Source organism: Prionailurus viverrinus, chromosome B3 (assembly GCF_022837055.1).
Source record: "Prionailurus viverrinus isolate Anna chromosome B3, UM_Priviv_1.0, whole genome shotgun sequence".
Classification (NCBI taxonomy): domain Eukaryota; kingdom Metazoa; phylum Chordata; class Mammalia; order Carnivora; family Felidae; genus Prionailurus; species Prionailurus viverrinus.
The window spans coordinates 69,992,580-70,010,704 of NC_062566.1; the positions used below are offsets into that span (position 1 = coordinate 69,992,580).

Consider the following 18,125-nt stretch of genomic DNA (forward strand, 5'->3'; position numbering starts at 1 on the left):
GTTCCCAAGCTCCGCGTAAAACTCGAGTTCCGTGCGTGCCGGGCCGACCCGGTTTTCTAAAGGGACACTACCCTTAACCGCGGGGCTCGAGTTCCTATATCCAGACCAAACCCTCCAACTACAGGATCCTTTTTCTTAATAAATTTTATTTTGATAATTGTAAAAAGAAAAATCAGGACCAAAACTAAAGGCAACTTAAAAAGTTCAAATATATACTCCTTATATAATAGAGATTTGTAATTTCCAGGCCCTCCGGGGGAAGAGGGGCCCAAAGGGCAAAGGGGAAGTAGATAATGCCATCACACAATTCAGTCAATCAGAAGAGACGTTGGTAAGAGATCAGTGGGTCTCTGGACGTGAAGAATGGGAGAAAAGATCAATAGTTTTGCCACCCAAAACTTAGTCCATCTTGAGGTTAACATAGATATAACGGATGAACTTTAGGGAAGAAAAAAAGGAGATGGTGCCTAGCATGAGGAAGAAGACATAACCAGTGAGTAAGGAGTAGCCAAAAAACTCTACTGTCTGTACTGCCCCTGACATGTTGGAGCGCCGAGCATAGTAGAAAACCGAGTAGAGGAAGATGAAGAGCCCAGTGGAGCCAACACTCAGCACAGATCGCCACCACCAGCGGTAATCCTCCCCAGACAACTGGAAGTAGGTGAGCGCAATGGAGATGCAAGCCCCCACACTCAACAGGATGGCGAAGACAAAGAAGAGGATGCCATACAAAGTGTACTGTTCCCGACCCCATACTGTGGCAAAGATGTAGTACAGCTCCACAGAGATGGCACTGTGAAGAGAAGAGAGGATACACAGCATTAAAGGGCTGTGCACTGCCAGCACAGTGGCCAGGTCAAAATCCAGCCACCCCCTCCATGTTACCGGGTCACTGTGGAAAGTGGGTCCACTCCACTCCCTGCCCTACAGTTCCTGGCTCCGTGGGGACTCTTTTACCCATGACTAGCTGTGCTCATTTCAAGAACAGCTTCCCTGATAGGTTGAGAGCAAGGATCCTGTCTGTTTTATTTTCTGCTCTATATTATCTGCCTGGCACTAGAGGTACTCAAAAAATTGGACAGGCAATCACATGGGCTTTAAGCCCCAGCTGGTGCCTGTGGACACTAAAGTCAGAAACCAGGAAGGCAGTGAACGGAGAAATGTCTTTGGAGAGCTTTATAAGTGAGCCACCCTCATCTTTGAGTTGATTTAAGCTGAGTCCTGCTTGGATACAGGAGGAACTATTTAATGATCTCTTAATTGTGCACCTGAACCAGGGATCATCACTCTTGTTGGGTCAGGGTACTGAGAAAGGCAGTTAAAGTCGGGAACCTGAGAGTGATGGCCAGAGCATAAAGGGAGGATACCTGAAAGGCAGGAAGCCTCCAACCGTCATGTGGATGAGCGTAGACTTGTACCAGGGCTGGGGTGGGATTTCCCGGGCGATGTTCTTGGTGCGACAAGGTGCATCAAAGGAGCTAGCGTTGTTCTTCCCGAAGATGCCTCCAATGACAGTAAGGGGGAAGCCCACCAGCAGCCAAACCGTCAGAAGCAGCAGGATGGTGGTGGCTGGCAGAGCCTGTGTCGAACCATTAGCCCAGTGCACTGAGTTCACCACACTCCACGTCAGGAAGAAAGGCACTGCAGGGATGGGCCCCCAGAAGGAGGGTCAGCTGTAGGAACATCCCTGGGGCCACCCACTCTGACTAGAACTAACAGGGAGAGAGGTGAAACATCCTGTTCCCAGGCTGACCTCCCCTTTTCACATCCCATAGTTCTCAGTTCCTTATCTTACCAACATCCCTTCCCCCATCCATTATCATTAAGGGTCAAGGTAGCTGTTACATAATGATCAAAGAGAAACACAATCCACCTGCCTCCCAGGGCTTGTTCTGCTGTAGCATTGGTGATTCCTAGCATGACCCATTCCTTTGGCTTAAGGCCCTATTTTCAGAAAATCCTCTTCAAACATAAATGTGACGGAGTATAAATCAGACACTCAAGACTGGGAACACGAAAGGTTCAAAATGCATACTACTACTGCTGCCTTTGAAAGGACAAGCTGGCTTGTAAGGCTAGAGTGGGGTAGCCGCCTGCAAATAAAAAAAAACAAACTTATTTTGGCGGGGACACCTGAGTGACTCAGTCAGTTAAGCGTCCGACTTTGGCTCAGGTCACGATCTCATGCTTTGTGGGTTCAAGCCCCATATCAGGCTCTCTACTCAGTGCAAAGCCCACTTCAGATCCTCTGTCCTCCTCTCTCTACCCCTCCCCCACTGATGCGTGCACATGTTCTCTCTCATAAATAAACGTTAAAAAAAATTTTTTTTTTAAGTAGGCTCTAAGCCCAGCGCAGAGCCCAATGTGGGGCTTGAACTCACAACCCTGAGATCATGACCTGAACCAAGATCAAGAGGGGGACACTTAACCGACTGAGCCATCCAGGTGCCCCCAAAAAACCTTTTAAAAAGGGACTATCAAGAAATATGTTCAAGAAAGAGTGTTATTTCACTCTTAACATAATGGTTAAGAATACAGGCTCTAGAGTCAGACTGCCTGCATCTGAAACCTGGTTTGCTTCCTCTTAGGAGTGTAATTTCAGGCAAATTGCTTAACCAGCCTTCAATTTCCTCATCTGTAAAAATGGGGACAATATTAACTCCCGCATAGGGCTATTGTGGAGATTAAATCGATGAAGGCATGCAGAGTGCTTACCATGCTGCCTAGAATATTTTAAGGACATAATTTTTAAACTATGCAAAAGAAATGCAGTCTTGTCTTTTGAATGGTTTTCTTGTTTCTTTTGCCCATTTTCATTCCCTTAAGGCCTTACTCTAACTCTATCCCAGGTTCCATGATGTGTTGTAAGTTCCTAAACCCTCAGTCGCCAGGCCAGCCCACCAGGGAAAGGGCAGTCCTCACCAGAGAAGAGGCTGGTGGTGAGAATGATGTTCCACACCCAACGCTCGCCTCCAATCTGCCGGTAGAAGTGGCTGGACACGTAGCCAGAGATGCAGCAGGTCAGGGCATACAACAAGATGGCTGCCGAGTTAATGGCCCCATGACGGTGCACATTGAACATGCCCAGCAGCGCCATGACAATAATGCCTGTAGGGTAGTAGTGGAAAGCCTGTGTCAGGTCTCCCCTGTCCCTTTTCTGACAACTTCAGAGGAATCATCCCCCTTTCTCCCAGACCCAAGGAAAACAATATCCCCTAATTCTGTTGTTCAGCAAACCCACAACTGAATATACACATGCTTGTTAAAGCCACCCACCCCTTAGGTTTGCCTCTCACCTTGGAAAGAAGAGAAGATCTGCAGATCTTTCCAGAACAAACCATCAACTTAGTTCTACCCCTTGAGAGAAATCCCTGATTAATTTTTATCACCTCACCAGTGCCAAGGGCCAGGAACTGGGCACCCACACCAAGCACAGCACAGAGCAGACCACGGTATGGAGGGAAGCGGAAGACATCTGTATGGATAATTTTCCAGCCATTGTCACCTTGATCAAAGTCATCACCAGAACCTGCAGAGGTAGTCTCCTCATCCAAGTTGTATCGAGCCAGGTCGTTTCGAAGCACACGCATGAGAATGACAGCCACAAAACCCACCAGTAAAAACACAAGCACCATGGAATTGATGATGGACAACCAATGGATTTCCAGTGTTCGGGGAAAGAAACCACTGTCATCACCACGGCGCCTGTCACTCCGACGTTCCACTGAAGTCTCAGACCAGCGCACGCTGTAGGTGTGGGTGAGGCCTAAGAACTCATCAGGTCGTAACCCATCTAAGCTGTGGGGCTTGACGTCCCTCACAGAGACATTGGCAAATATAATTCGGTCTCCATGGAATTCTAGGTGGAAGTCCAGATGGGTCCAAAGCCCTATCTTGTGGCTGTGAGGCAGGAAGCCACTCTCCTCCATGTAGCCCACAAAGCCACGGATTGGCAAATCATCCACTACAAATTCAAAGTAATACAGTTCCTCAATGGCCTGGCGCAGTTGCTCCACCTACAAAGAGCAAGTCAGGAGTCAGATACGGCCTCCCCAGGCATAGCGTTAGAGCAAGGTTCCACAGCCTGGACACTTCTGACATTCTGGGCTGGATAATTTTTATTGTGGGGAGCTGTCCTGTGCACTGTAATATGTACCATCCCTGGCTTCTTCCCACTAGGTGTCAGTAGCAGCCCCCCCCCCCAGCCCCCCTCCCGGCAGTGACAACCAAAATTATCTCCGGACATTGCCAAATATCCCTTGGGAGACAAAATTGCCCCCTGCTGAGAACCACTAGGTTAGAACCTAGTATGCTGGGATTCTCCAAAACGAGCAATGTGACTTGACAGGGTTAAGGTGTAGAAAAAGGAGAAAGGCAAGGTGTCAGAAGGTCTGGAGTAGACTAAAGAAAAGTGCCCTAACATAGGATTTGCTAAAGAAAAAAAAGCATCACAGGAAAGATTAGAGTGTAAAGGAGCCAGTTAGGAAAGCCAAGAGGTAAGTATGGAAGGAAACAACTATATAGGAGTGATAGTTGGGACCTTATTACCAACAGAGCAGCCTGGAGTCCGGAGCCCTGGGCTCTAATATCACCTCTGCAATTCAGTATCCATGTGGTCTTGGAAAGTCACTTTTGAGCAAGTATGTTTCTTCCTCAACTGAATGCAAATAATACCACCTGTCCTGACTACCTGGTGGGATTGTAGTTAGAGTTAAGTCAGATCATTTCCATAAAGGTGCTATAAGACCATAAATTGTAAGACACTGTTTAGTCCCTGGGAGGGAGGGCTGACTTCTAGCCAATGTGGAGAGGCTGACCTGTGCAGAACTGAGCTGCATGTGGCACAGGATTCTCTTCTCCACATTCTCCCGAAAACGTATCTCGTACAAAGACTCAGCCATTCGGTCCCCATCCAACACTTCACCCAGGCTAAGGCTTTTGTGTCGTATCTTCTCAGGGCAGCAGACCGGAAGCTGATAGTAGTGGTAAGTCTCCTGAGGGTTGTGGTAGGGTCCCACTTTGTTGACATATAGAATGACGGGGTCACCGGCCTTGTAGTGTGTCACACCTTCCACCCCAGGCTCATGGCCTGTGCCCAGCAGCAGCATCAGAAGTGACAACCACCGGTAGCTCCAACTCCGCGGGTGCCCTAGGACTGTCATCCTTAAGGCAGCAGAACCTGTTTGGGGGAGTCCTGCAGTTATGGAAACCAATTCCTGACGCCCCAGGTCAAGTCGTTCGAACCGCTCCAATTCCTCCCCTTGGGTTCTCTAACCCTCCTTCGGGAGGCCGCCTCCCGACCCCCAGACAACACTGTCACACTGTCCTCCTTTGCTCTCCTGTTCTCTCAGTCTGGGGCCCCCCTCCCGCAGCCCGCCTGCCCGGGACCTCCCCGCGCCCCAGCCCGTTTCCATGGCAACGCCACGCGGCCTCGCACCTCAGGCACCTTCCCGCGGCCCCCGCGGGGTCCTCACCGCACGGGAAGGGCTGGCCGAGGCGGCGCCCGCGGCCTCTGCGGCCCCGTAGCTGCCCTTGGGTTCCTGCCGGGGTCTCCCCCCTGAGCGGCGCGCTAGCGGCGGCCCGGGAAGGACCTGACGACCGACCTCCACGGGGTTGGCCGCCGCGGTGCCTGATCGCAGCGGCTGTTGCCACACCATACGGTAGACCGCACTGAGTTCAGTTAAGTGTTCGCCGACTAGCTTTCTCCAGTCGGGAGCCCGGCCCAGCTCTGGAGAGCCCGCAAGGCCCGGCTAGCCCGTCCCCCCGCGGTAGGCCCTCCCGGCGATCTGGAGAGCAGCCCGAGACACGTCAGTCTTACCACTTCCGCCTCACCCGCGGGGACCTCAGCCGGGCGGAAAGCTCCTTTTCTGGAGCCTAGTGGGGACCACGCCCCCGATGCTGCGGCCGGTGCGCTGCTCCGCCGACGGTCTTTCGGGCAGGGACTGAGGCTGAGGCCTGGCTGCGGGGACGCGGACGCCACTTTGGGGTAAGAGTCGCTGCCGGGCCGCTCGCCCGTCCCAGGGAAGACTTGGGGGCACCTGCCGGCAGAGGCCGGAGAGCCGTGCCCGCCGCACGCGCCCAGTAACTGTCCAGGAAACGGAGCCCGGTTGGTGGCTGGGCCTACACCTAGTGGACGCCCAGGAACATTTGCCGGCTGAACCGGTGGGTCTCGCCACCGAATGCAGGGGGCGAGCTCAGAGAGGCGGTTGATGGCCCCCAACCCGGGCGGAGGTGAGACTTTGGGCGTCGCTGTGCTGGGACATCGAGGGCACAGTACGTGCAAGTGTCCTGGAATCTGCATCTCATCTCACTGCTCCTCTTCCAACCCGTCACGAGTGGCCTCCCGCCAAAAAATAAATACAGAAGTAAAAATGTCTTCCCGAGGCTGTGCTGGAGGCCTCCCCGGCCAAATAATGACAGTCCCATGTTCGAAGACAGGCAAGCCTGAGGCAGGTCTGGTGCGGAGACACGCAAAGAGACAGGGTGTCAGCCCTTTTATCGGGTGAGTTGGGCAGCCTGGCAGGGTTATTGTTAACCTGCAGGCAAAGAATCTTGGCATACGTTCGACTCTTTCGGTGTTCTTGTTATTTACGTGTGTGTGTGTGTGTGTGTGTGTGTGTGTGTGTGTGTGTGTGTGTACGCGCGCGCGCATGCGTTTGGGCTTCTCAATTTTATATTGCAGATTACTCTGGAAAAGTTTACCCTTGCCTGTCTTGGCTATTTTAAGGGTATCTGCCATTGGGAGAGTTTTGAAGCTCAGACCCAGGGGCAGTGACTTCCGTTTGGCCACTTGGGGGCAACATGTAAGGATGCAGATTTAAGGTTCTCTTTCCCTGGGTAAAGAAATAGTGCCTCACCTCCCTGTAGGAGGAGGTGAGGTTCCAGGAAGTAGGGGATTGAGTTTTTTAGATAATCAGTGGATTTTGTAATTAGAAAAGTAATTTAGAGAAGCCAGAAACCTGGGACTCTCTCACTCCCCTGTCCCCAGGGGACATCCTCTTCAGATCAGTGCCACCAAGCCCCCCCTGCTTATTTCCTGAATATTTTCCAATACTTGCCCTCGTTGCAGCTGCCTTGGTTCAGGTCCCACCCTCTCTCACCTAAATTACAATGATAGCCACCTTGCTAGTGTCCTGGTCACCTCCCAACTTGGATCCATTTTCCATACTGCTGCTATAATGATTTTTTAAAAAATATGTGTCCTATTTCCAGCAACAGTGGTTCTGAAATCTTGGTGCTCATCAGATTGAACCAAAAGCTTATTTAAAACATAGAGACCTGGGACCCACCAAATCAGGATCTTAGAGGAGGGGGTGACTGGTCATTATTTTTTAACAGGCTTTGATTTTGACTAACATTTGACCATGAGTACATAGGATAAATTCTTAAAAGCTTGCCATATGAGACCTGTCAGACCTGGATCTTTACTTCTCCAGGTACATTACCCTTTTGGAACCCTGTCCTGTGTTCAAACTGGAATCTTGAATGTCGTGTTCTCTCAAGTCTACAAGCTTATGTAGCTCCTTTTGCCTGGACTGCCCAGTCTACCATTCCCTGCTTACCTGCCTGGAGACTTCTAACAGTGCAAATGCTTCCCCTATAAAGCCTGCTTTTACGTCTTCCAGTCTTTGATTATAGCACTTTACCTCACTGGACTGTTATTTTACTTCTGTGTCTGTTTTCCTTGTTAATTGCTAACTACTCACAGGAAGACTAAGTTATACATCTTGATATCCTTAGCAGTGCTTTTGTATAAAGTCGGCAGCTTAATACATGTTTTTCAAATGAACTGGTTTACCCCCTGCACAATGATAACACAGCTGCCACCAGGCTGCCCATCCAAGGGCCAGCAAACTATCCAGAGGGTGGGGCTGTGTGGCTCTCCTTACCATGGTGTGCCCTGGACAACTCATCTTGGTAGATCGAGGATGTAGATTAGGCTTCCAACAAACTTGGGAACCATCCTGCCAGCAGGATCAGCAGGCTGTCAGTAAATAGGAATTTACCAGTAGTCTATGGCATAATCTTTTGTTGGGAGTTGTTTTGCTTTGGAAGATAGAAATGTGATTCTTCCCTTGTTCTTTCCTGAGTGCCACTCCCCCCCCACCCCCCCCCACCCCCCCCCAGTCTTAAATCCAGGTTAACCCTTCAATGACCACAATCTCTGTCATTCCCTGCAACCTGCATTTTTCTAGCTTGTCTTCCTTACCCATGCAGCTTAGATTTGGCATTCCATCATTTCAGCCACATTCTTGACTGTGTTCTTGATGCCTCTCTTCCATTATTGTTTCATTCCAGCTGCCAAGTGAAACCTTAATCTTGGGTTCATATTCAAGAACTGTCAGTATTCAAGCACCTATACCCAAGATGAATCTTAACATTGTGTTAAAATCGTGTGTCTATAAATTGTGTTTTTAACCTCAGTTGGACCCCCAGTGCTGCTCAGTGATCCTGTTCATTTTCCAGATCAGCTCTCTTATTCTGCACAACCCATTCTTCTCAAGCCTCTGACTTCATCTCCCTCTTCTTGCCAGTTGACCTCCCTGACAGCCTAGTGGGAGATTCAAGCAGACAAAAAACACAGTTACAGGCACTGTGACAGAGAAAGTATTGGGGCTCTGGGAGCACCCAGGAGGGAGGAACATCCAATTTGCTCTTGAGCAGTTGGTAAAGGTGTCCTTAAAACAGCTTATGAGCTAAGTCCTGAAGGGAGAGTAGGGGTTTGCCAGACAGAGAAAGCAATGAAAGAAAAGTAATTCTGTTTGACTGTAGCATTGCATGTAGGTTAAAAGATAAAATTGGAGAAGTAAGCAGGGTCAGATATATAAATATAAATATATAAATATAAATATTTATATATATATATATATATATATATGTGTATATATATATATATATATATATATATATATATAAATTTGGACTTGATCCTGAGGAGAATGGGGAGACACTGAATTTTTTTAAGTGGGCATAAAATCAGATTTACACCTTGGAGTTGAGGGTGAAGACTGGAGGGGAGCAGAAAGCTTGCCAGAGCGATCAGTTGAGAACTGAAAGAGGCTTCAGCTAAGGCAGTGACAGCTGCTCCGGGAGCCTGAAACATACTGTTAAAAATACTTAGGAGGTAGAAGAGACAGAATTTGGTGACAGATTGGATGTAGGGGCCAAGGTAGAGGGAAGGGTCCAGGTGACATTTGGGTGTGTGAACTGAAAACAACTAGTATAGAACTTACAGAAAGAGGAAACCTAGGGCAAGAACATACAGACCAGTTTTGGACATGGCACGTTGAAGATACAAACATGTCCATGTGAATCCAGCAAGCAGTTGGATGCTGGATCTGGAACTCCAGAGACATCTGAGATAGACAAGATTAGGAGCAGTCAGAATGGATGTAATAAATAAGGTGTTGGGAATGGGGGAGATCCTAAAGGATGAGGACATAAGACCTATGGTAGAAACTTTGCAGTATGATTAAGGGACAGACAGAGAAGATAAGGCTCCAGTGAAGTGTGAGGAGTGGCCAGAGGGATAGGAGGAATCCTACAGAATTTAAGGTCATGGAAAGCAAGATAAGAATGCATTTCAAGGTTCAGAGGTGGAATCAGGTGGAATCTATTCCACCCTTTCAATCCGAGTGATCCTTGTAATCTTGCAACCGTCTTTACTGGTGTAAAGCTATGGAAGTGATGCTTTGTGGTTTTGGAGCCTAGGTTTCAATTGATCATACAATTTCTGATTTTTTTTTTTCCTCTTGAAATTCAGTGCTACTGTGTGAAGGAACTCTGGCTAGTCTGCTGGATAGTGAGACCATATGCAGCAGAAACAAACGATCCCAGCAAAGATGAGACCGCTGGAAGAACCACCCAACTGAGCCCAGCTCAACTTGCAAAAAAAAAAAAAAGGTGGTTGTTTTAAGCCAGAAAAACATTTTAAGGTTAAGATTCCTTAGAATATGTTTCTACAACACCTTATAATGCTCTGTAATATTCTCACACGTGGGTTTCTCATGCTGGATAATAAAACTCTAGGAGCCTAGGGTCTCTATTGGTCTTCTTATTTTATCCCAGTACTCAGCCTGGTACATAGTGGGTGCTCAATAAACATGAATGGTTGAAGGGATTAGATCTATGGCGGGGGCAGGCAGGGTGGGGGGAGTCTCACCAAATTGCAGAAGTTGCCTCTAGGAATATGTTCCAAAGTGCACTTCATTCTCAAGTCTTATGGCCAGTGGTGGAAAGAAGGTGAATTGTGATGTATGTGGAACATGGGACCTTGAGGAGTTCCGTAACCAGGAGGAGAAAGAAGTAACAACAGCTAGTGGAGACAAAAAGAACTGCTTCTCCCTTCTTCCCCCTCCACGTTTCTAGTGAGAGTTGAGCCCAGCATCCCAGACTTGTGTGACTATATAGGCAAGCTTTCAAAGACTAACTTTACTTTGGTACCCTAGCCCTCATGGCTTTCTGAGCAGATAATAGGCTTTTAAGTAGCAAAGCTCCCTGCTCTCAGAAAGCCCAACACCATGCGGAAGGGAGACACCCTGGAGGTAGCACCACCCACCTCAGCCTACCGCTCTGTCATGGAGGAGTATGGTTACGAGGTGGGCAAGGTCATTGGCAATGGCTCCTATGGGACAGTTTATGAGGCTTACTACACAAAGCAGAAGATCATGGTGGCTGTCAAGATCATCTCAAAGAAGAAGGCCTCTGAGGACTACCTTAACAAGTTCCTGCCCCGTGAGATACAGGTTGGAAAGGGGGGTAGAAGAGGGAACTGGTACCAAGCTCATTAAGACTTCTGGGCATGGTCTGGAGGGGATAGAGCCAGAACCCCACCCCCAACCCCAAATCGGTGAATGTCTTACTATGCAGCAGGAAGATGACTTGATACAAATTCAACCTCTTTCCACCCACCCACTCACCTCCAGCGCCTCACAAAGTGAAAGTACAAAGCATAGGGTCTGCCCACAAACCACCAGCCCTCTGGGGTTTAATCCTGCTGCAAAGTTCTAAGTGGGTTAGCAGCAGGACAGTAGGAGGGCTGGGAGCACAGCCCAGGTTCTCCCTTCCCAGGTTTGATGGGTCCCTCTTCCGGGGCCAGGTAATGAAGGTCCTGCGGCACAAGTACCTCATCAACTTCTATCAGGCCATCGAGACCACATCCCGAGTATACATCATTCTGGAGCTGGCTCAGGGTGGTGACGTCCTTGAATGGATCCAGCACTATGGGGCTTGCTCTGAGCCCCATGCTGGCAAGTGGTTCTCCCAGATGACCCTGGGCATCGCCTACCTGCACAGCAAGGGCATCGTGCACCGGTGAGGGCGCTGCCACCCAGGCTGGGGCCTTTGGGCTCTCAAGGGGCTTTTATGCATATTTTCCATTTTCTGCCCTCTTTTTCCCTCCCTTGGCCTTCCTCAGTTATCTAGGCCCATCCATCCCCCCTATTTTAATTGTCTGGTCAAGAACATTTATGTAGTACACACCGTGAACACAGCACTCTGTGAACTACAATGATGAGCCCTCGCTGGTCCCCAGGTACCATCCTCTCTCACCTTTGGGCTCTGCTCATTAACTCCATGGTTCCGTCCTCTCAACCTTGTGTCCTCATAACGGCACCTGTCTCCCACTTTGCCTTTTCCATCTCTAGCCTCTGACCCCTGGCCCTTCAGCTCCTGGTCTAATACTAAGCCCTCTCCCCAGCCTGACCCCCAGCCTTTCTGCTGCTGGTAGGGACTTAAAGTTGGAGAACCTGTTGCTGGACAAGTGGGAGAACGTGAAGATATCGGACTTTGGCTTCGCCAAGATGGTGCCTTCTAACCAGACTGTGCGTGGTAGCTCTTCTTACCGCCATATGAACTGCTTTACCCACCTCAGCCGGACCTACTGTGGCAGCTTTGCTTATGCCTGCCCGGAGATCTTGCTGGGCTTGCCCTACAACCCTTTCCTGTCTGACACCTGGAGCATGGGCGTCATCCTCTACACTCTAGTGGTGGCCCGGCTGCCCTTTGATGACACCAATCTCTTAAAGCTGCTGAAAGAGACTCAAAAGGAGGTCACTTTTCCACCTAACTACTCCATCTCCCAGGAGTGCAAGGTGCTGGCTCCCCCAGGAGGGCTGAGGCCTCAGGGATGACCCACAGGGAGGGAATACCTAATGTAGGCCTCCCCACCCTGGGGGAGGCTCTTCCCCACCATCACTGTCTCACACTGTAGCCCCTGCCCCAGAGTAGTTGGTGGGGAGGGAGCTTAAAGGGCCATTCCTGGGCTCCACACCTTAGATGTGAGTGATGAGCTGGTTTCAGCAGGATAAGGCAAGGATTTCCCCCCAAGGAACCCTTCCTTCCCTTCTGCTCCAGGGAGTTACATGCCAGGCTCATCAGGATAAAATCAGGGCCACACCCCCTTTTACCAGAGTGGTGTGATGGGCTATCCTGCTTCTCTCTCAGGTCCAACTGCTCATTGCCTGTGTGGCACAATGGGAGGCAAGCTCAGCCAAGACCTCTCTCTCCCCTGCCCTAGAACCTGGTCTTCCAGACGCTATGCCAAGCCACCAAGCGTGCCACCATCCTGGACATCATCAAGGATCCTTGGGTGCTCAAGTTCCAGCCTGAGCAACCCACCCATGAGATCAGGCTGCTTGAGGCCATGTGCCAACCCCCCAGCACCACTAATCGGCACCAGTCCTTGGAAATCAATACCTAAAAGTGGTTAAGGGAGGGAGTTGAGAGAGGAGCAAAGCAGGAGGGTCTGGGGCTAACGATCTTTTCTACCAAAAATAAATCTATACCTGATTTAGTTTCATCAGCTGGAGTCAAAGACACTCTTTCCTCAAGGGAACTAGCAGGGAACACTACTGAGTCCAAGAGGTGGATTTCTAACCAGTCTGTAACTGGTCATCTTGACACCTATTAAAGTCAACACTGTAATTCAGTATATAGCTCACATGTGGCTCAGGGGGAGAGGGTGCTCAGATGAACATCCCTTTCGGGAAGTTTCATTATTCTAAGTAAATGCTTATTATTACACATCTCTGTGCATTCTAAATGTTCAGGCAGTGGGGCAGAGGCCCTGGTTGCTGTTTGGCCATGGCTCTCCCTGTTTATAACCAAAGGGATGGCATTATTTTCTCTCTTAGAAATGGGTATTAGGGTGTGTGAAATGCCTTGGTTTCTTCTCCTTCCTTCAAATGCCACCTTAACCATGACTGAAACGATCCGAGTGAATCATGTACACTATTGCTCTTAGAAACAGAAATGACAGTTCAAACCAAGCCTGTTAGCTATGGGTTCTGAATAATGGAAAGCTCCTTGCTCCTTTATCCCTGTATTCTCCCTCCCTGCCCTTGAAAATGGGCTTTGCAAAGGGAAAATGAGTAGTAAGTCATGGGGCTGTCTTGGCAGAGGCATGACTGGGGGAAAGCAATGAGAGAAGACTCAGAGACAGCTCCACATGGTCCCAAGATAAATAATAGGTGGCAGTTTAACCTTAACCTCAGCACCAGGCAACTCTAGGACAAACCAATGTGAAAGATGAAACAGTACATGCCTGGAACATAGTAGGTCAAGATATTGTCAGTGCCCACTTTCTCTATGTTCCAATGCCCCTTATTACTCCCACTATGATTCATCGCTTGAAACAAAGCTCCAACGACCAGGGAAGAGTTTCAGGTGTAGATGAGGCAGTATAAACACTAGGGTTCCATCTGCCTGATTTTATTGGGAACAAGGGCACTGTAACTGTTATCAAAGAGAAGGAAGCCAAGGGGCTCCTCTTGCACCAACATTCTCTTTCAGAGTTGAGCCAGGGAGGGGAGGGCAACAACCCTTTTTCAGGCAGGGTCACTATCACCCTCAGCAGGACCCCCCCAAAAGGCTACGTTCCTTTGCTTAGCACTTGGCACTTAAGGAAAAGAGACCAATGAAGTCAGCGCCAGGAAAACAAGCCCAGACACATCAGGACACCCACTCAGCCAACTGCTTTAGTGCTTCTTCATCTTCATCCGCTTTGGGAGCTTGGGGGACAAGGATACCCGGAGAAAGAAAGAAGTATTAGGGCTTTGGCAACGTCAATAATCCCCTGCTGTGACACTGAGAGTCTGCTGAAACATCTCTCCCTCAGCAAAGAACGTAAAGGTGTGGTCCTTCTGCTTGCTGGGCTGCTGCAAATTCCCAGAGCAGCTCTGTACAAATTGGGAAGATGTGCTTCTTTCTCCCAGCACTTGCAGCCCCACACCAGGGTACACAGCTTGCTGAGTGAGGCAGAGGCTAGACTTAGTCTTCATTCCCCCTCAGCCAGGTACCCTTATGCAGTCAACAACCCGTGCAACTGTAGCAGCAGCCCTCTCTGCCTGGCTCCTTTGAGGCAGGATGTAAGAAGAATATAATCTTTCCCCATATCTATCCCACCCTCTCAAGTCCTTGAGACAAGAGAATAACCCTGAGTACCTGGCTCTTCAGGTAGATGTGTGGAAGGTACACCGGGCAGTTTGATGGGGGGTTCTTCCTCCTTGTCGCCTACATGTAACAACTCCCGGGCCAATTCCTCCTGCTCTAGCTTCTCTAGCTCCTCCAACAGTTCATCCTGGACATGGGACAAGAAGACTGTTAAAAATGAAGAAAGGAAATGTCTACTTCCAAAAACATACCATTTTTGAATCCCCCCTCCCAAATTTGCCCCACGATTCTCTTGGGCATTCCTTCCGGCTAGTGTCATGCTTTCTCCAATATTCCCTGACCCCTTGCTCCAATCACCTCATCCACATCAAAGCCCACAGGCCGAGAAATGGCATCTGAGATCTGCTGGGCCACCTCCTGTTGTTCTGTAATGTCGGCCATCAGTTCATCCACCTTGTCAATGTCCCTGAGAACAAGATATATATAGCTATGAAATCAGGCAACAACGCTCCTGACTTTCCCATCTTGCATGGATGAAAACCCTCCTGTCTGTGGCCTCAGAATGATAAATCCATGGCTATCAGAAGAGATCCCTGGGAAATTATGTGGAAGCAAGTCTGGGCTGAGAATTGGCAAGAAGCCACTTTGGGGAGAATAGGCTGTACTCCTCTTCCTGAAGGATCTTTAAAAATTAGGAAAATCCCTCCTTCTCTCTCTGCCCTTCTCCAACTCACACTCTTTCTTTCTCTCAAAAATAAATAAACATTAAAAAAAAAATTAAAAAAAAAAAAAAAAGGAGCACCTGGATGGCTCAGTCAGTTGAATGTCTGACTTCAGCTCAGGTCATGATCTTACTGCTTTTGAGTTTGAGCCCTGCGTCGGGCTCTGTGCTGACAGCTTGGAGCCTGGAGCCTGCTTCCAATTCTGTGTCTCCTTCTCTCTCTGCCCCTCTCCCACTCACACTGTTTCTTTCTCTCAAAAATAAATAAACATTTTTAAAAAATTGTTTTTTATTAGGAAAATCCTCTTTCCTCCCTAGAATGCTTCAGCCAGCAAAGACAGCTTCCAAGAAGCAAGGAGACTGACAGAGGTCTAGCTGTCACAGACATCTATAAATTTACATTCTGAGAGGTTTTAAGATTCAAGAGAAAATACCAAGCTACTTTCCCCAGTGCCTGGGCCCCCTGCTTCCCTCCCCCCGTACCCACATGTCCTGGTAGGCCTTCTTCATGCCTTGGGCAGCAAGCTCCATGGTCCGAAGCACTTCTGCATTGGTGGTGGCATTCTCAATGGCCTCACGCTGAAACTCCAGGGTAGATAATGTCCCATCGGTTTGTGCCAGCTGCTGTTCGAATCTTTTCTTCCTCCGCAAAGCCTGTAGGGCAGCTGACCAAGCCCACACCCTGAGCATCAGAGCCAGAAGCCCTTATGCTTCCCACCTGGGCCCGCCCAGTTGGCACCTCTCCCCCATTACCTCTCTTATTCTTGGTCCCATGCTTCTTGGCCATTTGTAGCTCCTGTTGAATCTTCTGCTCCAGAAACTCTTGTTTCTTGATCAATATCTTCTCTGTCTCCTTCAGTTTCTGTATTGCCTCTTCAGGGGTTGGCCCCTTCTCCTTCTTCCCTGGAGTGCAATCAAGCAGGCCCATATTGTGTGGAGGAAATATATTAGCCACCAATCACTGAGCACAGAGTGTGTGCTAGGCACCTGTCTTACTCTTAATCCCAAAATGACTCTCTATAATGAATATACTATCTTCACTTTACAAATGTGAAAAACAGGCATATATGTGTTAAATAATCATTTGTTTAAAATCACAGCTAGAGAGAATTGAGCAGGAATTGAAATGTGGCAGTATGACTTCCAAATCCAGTATTCTTTGCTATTGCAAATTGCCTTTCGGGGCGCCTGGGTGGCTCAGTCGGTTAAGCGGCCGACTTCGGCTCAGGTCATGATCTCACGGTCCGTGAGTTCAAGCCCCGCGTCGGGCTTTGTGCTGACAGCTCAGAGCCTGGAGCCTGTTTCAGATTCTGTGTCTCCCTCTCTCTGACCCTCCCCCATTCATGCTCTGTCTCTCTCTGTCTCAAAAATAAATAAACGTTAAAAAAAAATTAAAAAATAAAAAAATAAATAAAAAAACACAAAAAACAAAAAACAAATTGCCTTTCAAGTCATTCCCAGCCTTCCCCCCCAACCCCCGCCCCCGAGAAGTTTTAGGTTCACAGCAAATCTGAGTGGAAGATACAAAGTTCCCATATACCCCCTGCTGCCACATATGCATGGCCCTCCTATGAGCACATCCCCACTGGAGTTTGGTCACTTTTTATAATCGCTGTTCCACTTGCTGTCCTAGGAGATGCCCAAGGTCCTAACTCCACACCCTCAAACTGAATGAAGTACAGGGGGTAGAGAAAAAAAAAAAAAGTCTGATCTCCATTTTCCCCTTCATCTTCTGCACTTCTGACAGTAATTAAAATTAATAAGGCAGGCCCTTGCCTGCTTAAAATCCTTTCACACTCTCCATTGCCTGCAAGATAAAATCTAAAACTTTAATGAGACATACAAGGCCCTTCTTGACCTGGCCCTTGTTCACCTCTCCATCCACACTTCTACTTTCCTCTTCTTCAGCTGGCGTGGGCATGTGCGCGCGCGCGCACACGCACACACCCGCCGGCCAGAACTCCTCTTTCCCCTAAGTATTACTACCATACTCGTTCCTGCCTGTTTTGCACACAGTTACCTCCCCCCTGGAGTACCTCAATTCTCCACCTGGCATACCTTAGCCCTCTGGATCACAACCCCTCACGCCTCTTCTGTGCTCCCCCTAGTTTTTAGGAACATCTCCATCATGGAGTTCCCACACGACACTATTACCAGTTTTTGCTGGTCTCCCCCCACCAGACGGGAGTTTTAAGTAGACAGTCTTTTTTCATCACCTCGGATTCCCCCCTTGGCCAGCATAGAGGAAGCACCAGTGTTTTGGAAAGGACTAGATGATGACAGTCGGAAACTCAACTCCCCAGCCTAAACAGTGGGGACCCTCCATTCACGTTCCGGCCCGACCCCGAGCTCTTCTCCCTGGGGCGGGGGAAGGAAGACAGCCAGAGCCAGACAGCCCGACAAGGCGGGGCCTCCTGGCACGTGAGGAGGCCTGGGCCCTGGACGGGGTTTTCGCGACAGCCGGGGGCCATGGCCTTCCCCACACCCCCTTGGCCAGCACCACCAGCCCACCGGGCTCACCCGGGCTCACCCCTCCCGAAGAGTCTGCCGAGACCACTCATCTCCACCACCCTTGCCTCTCCTGCCTCCTCTCCGCGGCTTCTTGCAACTTCCGCCTGGCTCCCGGGAGGGTGCGGTCTCATCGCTCAGAGACCGGCCTGGGCCAATCCCTCCATGGGGCACCGCGGCGACATCATCAACGTGAGCCAACGAGGCCACTTCTGCCACGTGACCCGAGCCACCAGCCCCCAACCCATTCGCTCCTCTTAAAGCGGCCGCTCCGTTTTTGATTCTTTAAAAAGGCCGCCCCACCCCCCAAAAAGCACAGTATTTGTTTTCCTGAAAGGGAATGTGCAGGGTCTTACATCCCACTTCTTGGGGCCAGTGGAAGAGTTCTCCTGGCCCTTGACAGAATTCAGGAATTGGGGCGCGGATTGAGCACAAGGGGGCCACAGTCGGGTGTGCCACAAGTTTCTTTGGCAGAGCTGGATGAAGTCTAATTCCACTCGCTCTG

The 18,125-nt window shown here is 49.4% G+C and overlaps 3 protein-coding genes and 1 long non-coding RNA gene across 8 annotated transcripts; 2 read left to right on the plus strand and 2 right to left on the minus strand.

Annotated features, from left to right (window-relative positions):
• Positions 1-126: 126 nt before the first annotated feature.
• TM9SF1 (transmembrane 9 superfamily member 1) lies at positions 127-5,699 on the minus strand. 2 transcript variants are annotated; one of them, XM_047861412.1, is made up of 6 exons: positions 5,475-5,699; positions 4,818-5,179; positions 3,395-4,016; positions 2,923-3,108; positions 1,368-1,641; positions 127-793 (listed from the first exon to the last, which is right to left on the minus strand). In XM_047861412.1, the coding sequence occupies exons 2-6, from the start codon at positions 5,160-5,162 to the stop codon at positions 400-402; spliced, it is 1,821 nt and encodes a 606-aa protein (XP_047717368.1). In that variant the 5' UTR covers positions 5,163-5,179; positions 5,475-5,699; the 3' UTR covers positions 127-399. The 2 variants fall into 2 exon arrangements, with proteins under 2 accessions (XP_047717368.1, XP_047717367.1); XM_047861411.1 differs by having other exon boundaries at positions 5,438-5,699.
• A 98-nt stretch (positions 5,700-5,797) lies between these two features.
• LOC125167380 (uncharacterized) lies at positions 5,798-10,036 on the plus strand. The gene is made up of 2 exons (XR_007152773.1): positions 5,798-6,502; positions 9,764-10,036. It is a non-coding gene; the product is annotated as an uncharacterized LOC125167380 (long non-coding RNA).
• Positions 10,037-10,426: 390 nt separating this feature from the next.
• On the plus strand, positions 10,427-13,061 carry TSSK4 (testis specific serine kinase 4). Of its 3 annotated transcripts, none has more exons than XM_047861426.1 (4): positions 10,427-10,745; positions 11,099-11,313; positions 11,729-12,092; positions 12,518-12,976. In XM_047861426.1, the coding sequence occupies exons 1-4, from the start codon at positions 10,521-10,523 to the stop codon at positions 12,698-12,700; spliced, it is 987 nt and encodes a 328-aa protein (XP_047717382.1). In that variant the 5' UTR covers positions 10,427-10,520; the 3' UTR covers positions 12,701-12,976. The 3 variants fall into 3 exon arrangements, with proteins under 3 accessions (XP_047717382.1, XP_047717381.1, XP_047717383.1); XM_047861425.1 differs by having other exon boundaries at positions 10,428-10,745; positions 11,699-12,092; positions 12,518-12,973; XM_047861427.1 differs by having other exon boundaries at positions 10,663-10,745; positions 11,071-11,313; positions 12,518-13,061.
• Positions 13,062-13,659: 598 nt separating this feature from the next.
• Positions 13,660-18,112, minus strand: CHMP4A (charged multivesicular body protein 4A). Of its 2 annotated transcripts, XM_047861434.1 has the most exons (7): positions 17,977-18,112; positions 17,643-17,781; positions 15,866-16,015; positions 15,600-15,777; positions 14,749-14,857; positions 14,443-14,578; positions 13,660-14,009 (listed from the first exon to the last, which is right to left on the minus strand). In XM_047861434.1, exons 2-7 carry the CDS (start codon positions 17,752-17,754, stop codon positions 13,951-13,953), a joined length of 744 nt encoding a protein of 247 aa, XP_047717390.1. In that variant the 5' UTR covers positions 17,755-17,781; positions 17,977-18,112; the 3' UTR covers positions 13,660-13,950. The 2 variants fall into 2 exon arrangements, with proteins under 2 accessions (XP_047717390.1, XP_047717391.1); XM_047861435.1 differs by lacking the exon at positions 17,977-18,112 and having other exon boundaries at positions 17,329-17,771.
• Between the last annotated feature and the right edge of the window lie 13 nt (positions 18,113-18,125).

Excerpts from the sequence above, each read along its gene's own strand:
- TM9SF1 (XM_047861412.1), bottom strand. The coding sequence starts at position 5,162 with ATGACAGTCCTAGGGCACCCGCGGAGTTGGAGCTACCGGTGGTTGTCA. Across the intron at positions 3,109-3,394 it reads GTTCCTGGCCCTTGGCACTG|GCATTATTGTCATGGCGCTG; the intron begins GTGAGGTGATAA and ends ACTACCCTACAG. Across the intron at positions 1,642-2,922 it reads CACCACCAGCCTCTTCTCTG|TGCCTTTCTTCCTGACGTGG; the intron begins GTGAGGACTGCC and ends CCATCCCTGCAG.
- TSSK4 (XM_047861425.1), top strand. The coding sequence starts at position 10,521 with ATGCGGAAGGGAGACACCCTGGAGGTAGCACCACCCACCTCAGCCTAC. Across the intron at positions 10,746-11,098 it reads TCCTGCCCCGTGAGATACAG|GTAATGAAGGTCCTGCGGCA; the intron begins GTTGGAAAGGGG and ends TTCCGGGGCCAG. Across the intron at positions 11,314-11,698 it reads AGCAAGGGCATCGTGCACCG|CCTGACCCCCAGCCTTTCTG; the intron begins GTGAGGGCGCTG and ends CCCTCTCCCCAG.
- CHMP4A (XM_047861434.1), bottom strand. The coding sequence starts at position 17,754 with ATGAGACCGCACCCTCCCGGGAGCCAGGCGGAAGTTGCAAGAAGCCGC. Across the intron at positions 14,858-15,599 it reads AAGAAGGCCTACCAGGACAT|GGACATTGACAAGGTGGATG; the intron begins GTGGGTACGGGG and ends TCTTGTTCTCAG. Across the intron at positions 14,579-14,748 it reads TGGGCTTTGATGTGGATGAG|GATGAACTGTTGGAGGAGCT; the intron begins GTGATTGGAGCA and ends TCCCATGTCCAG.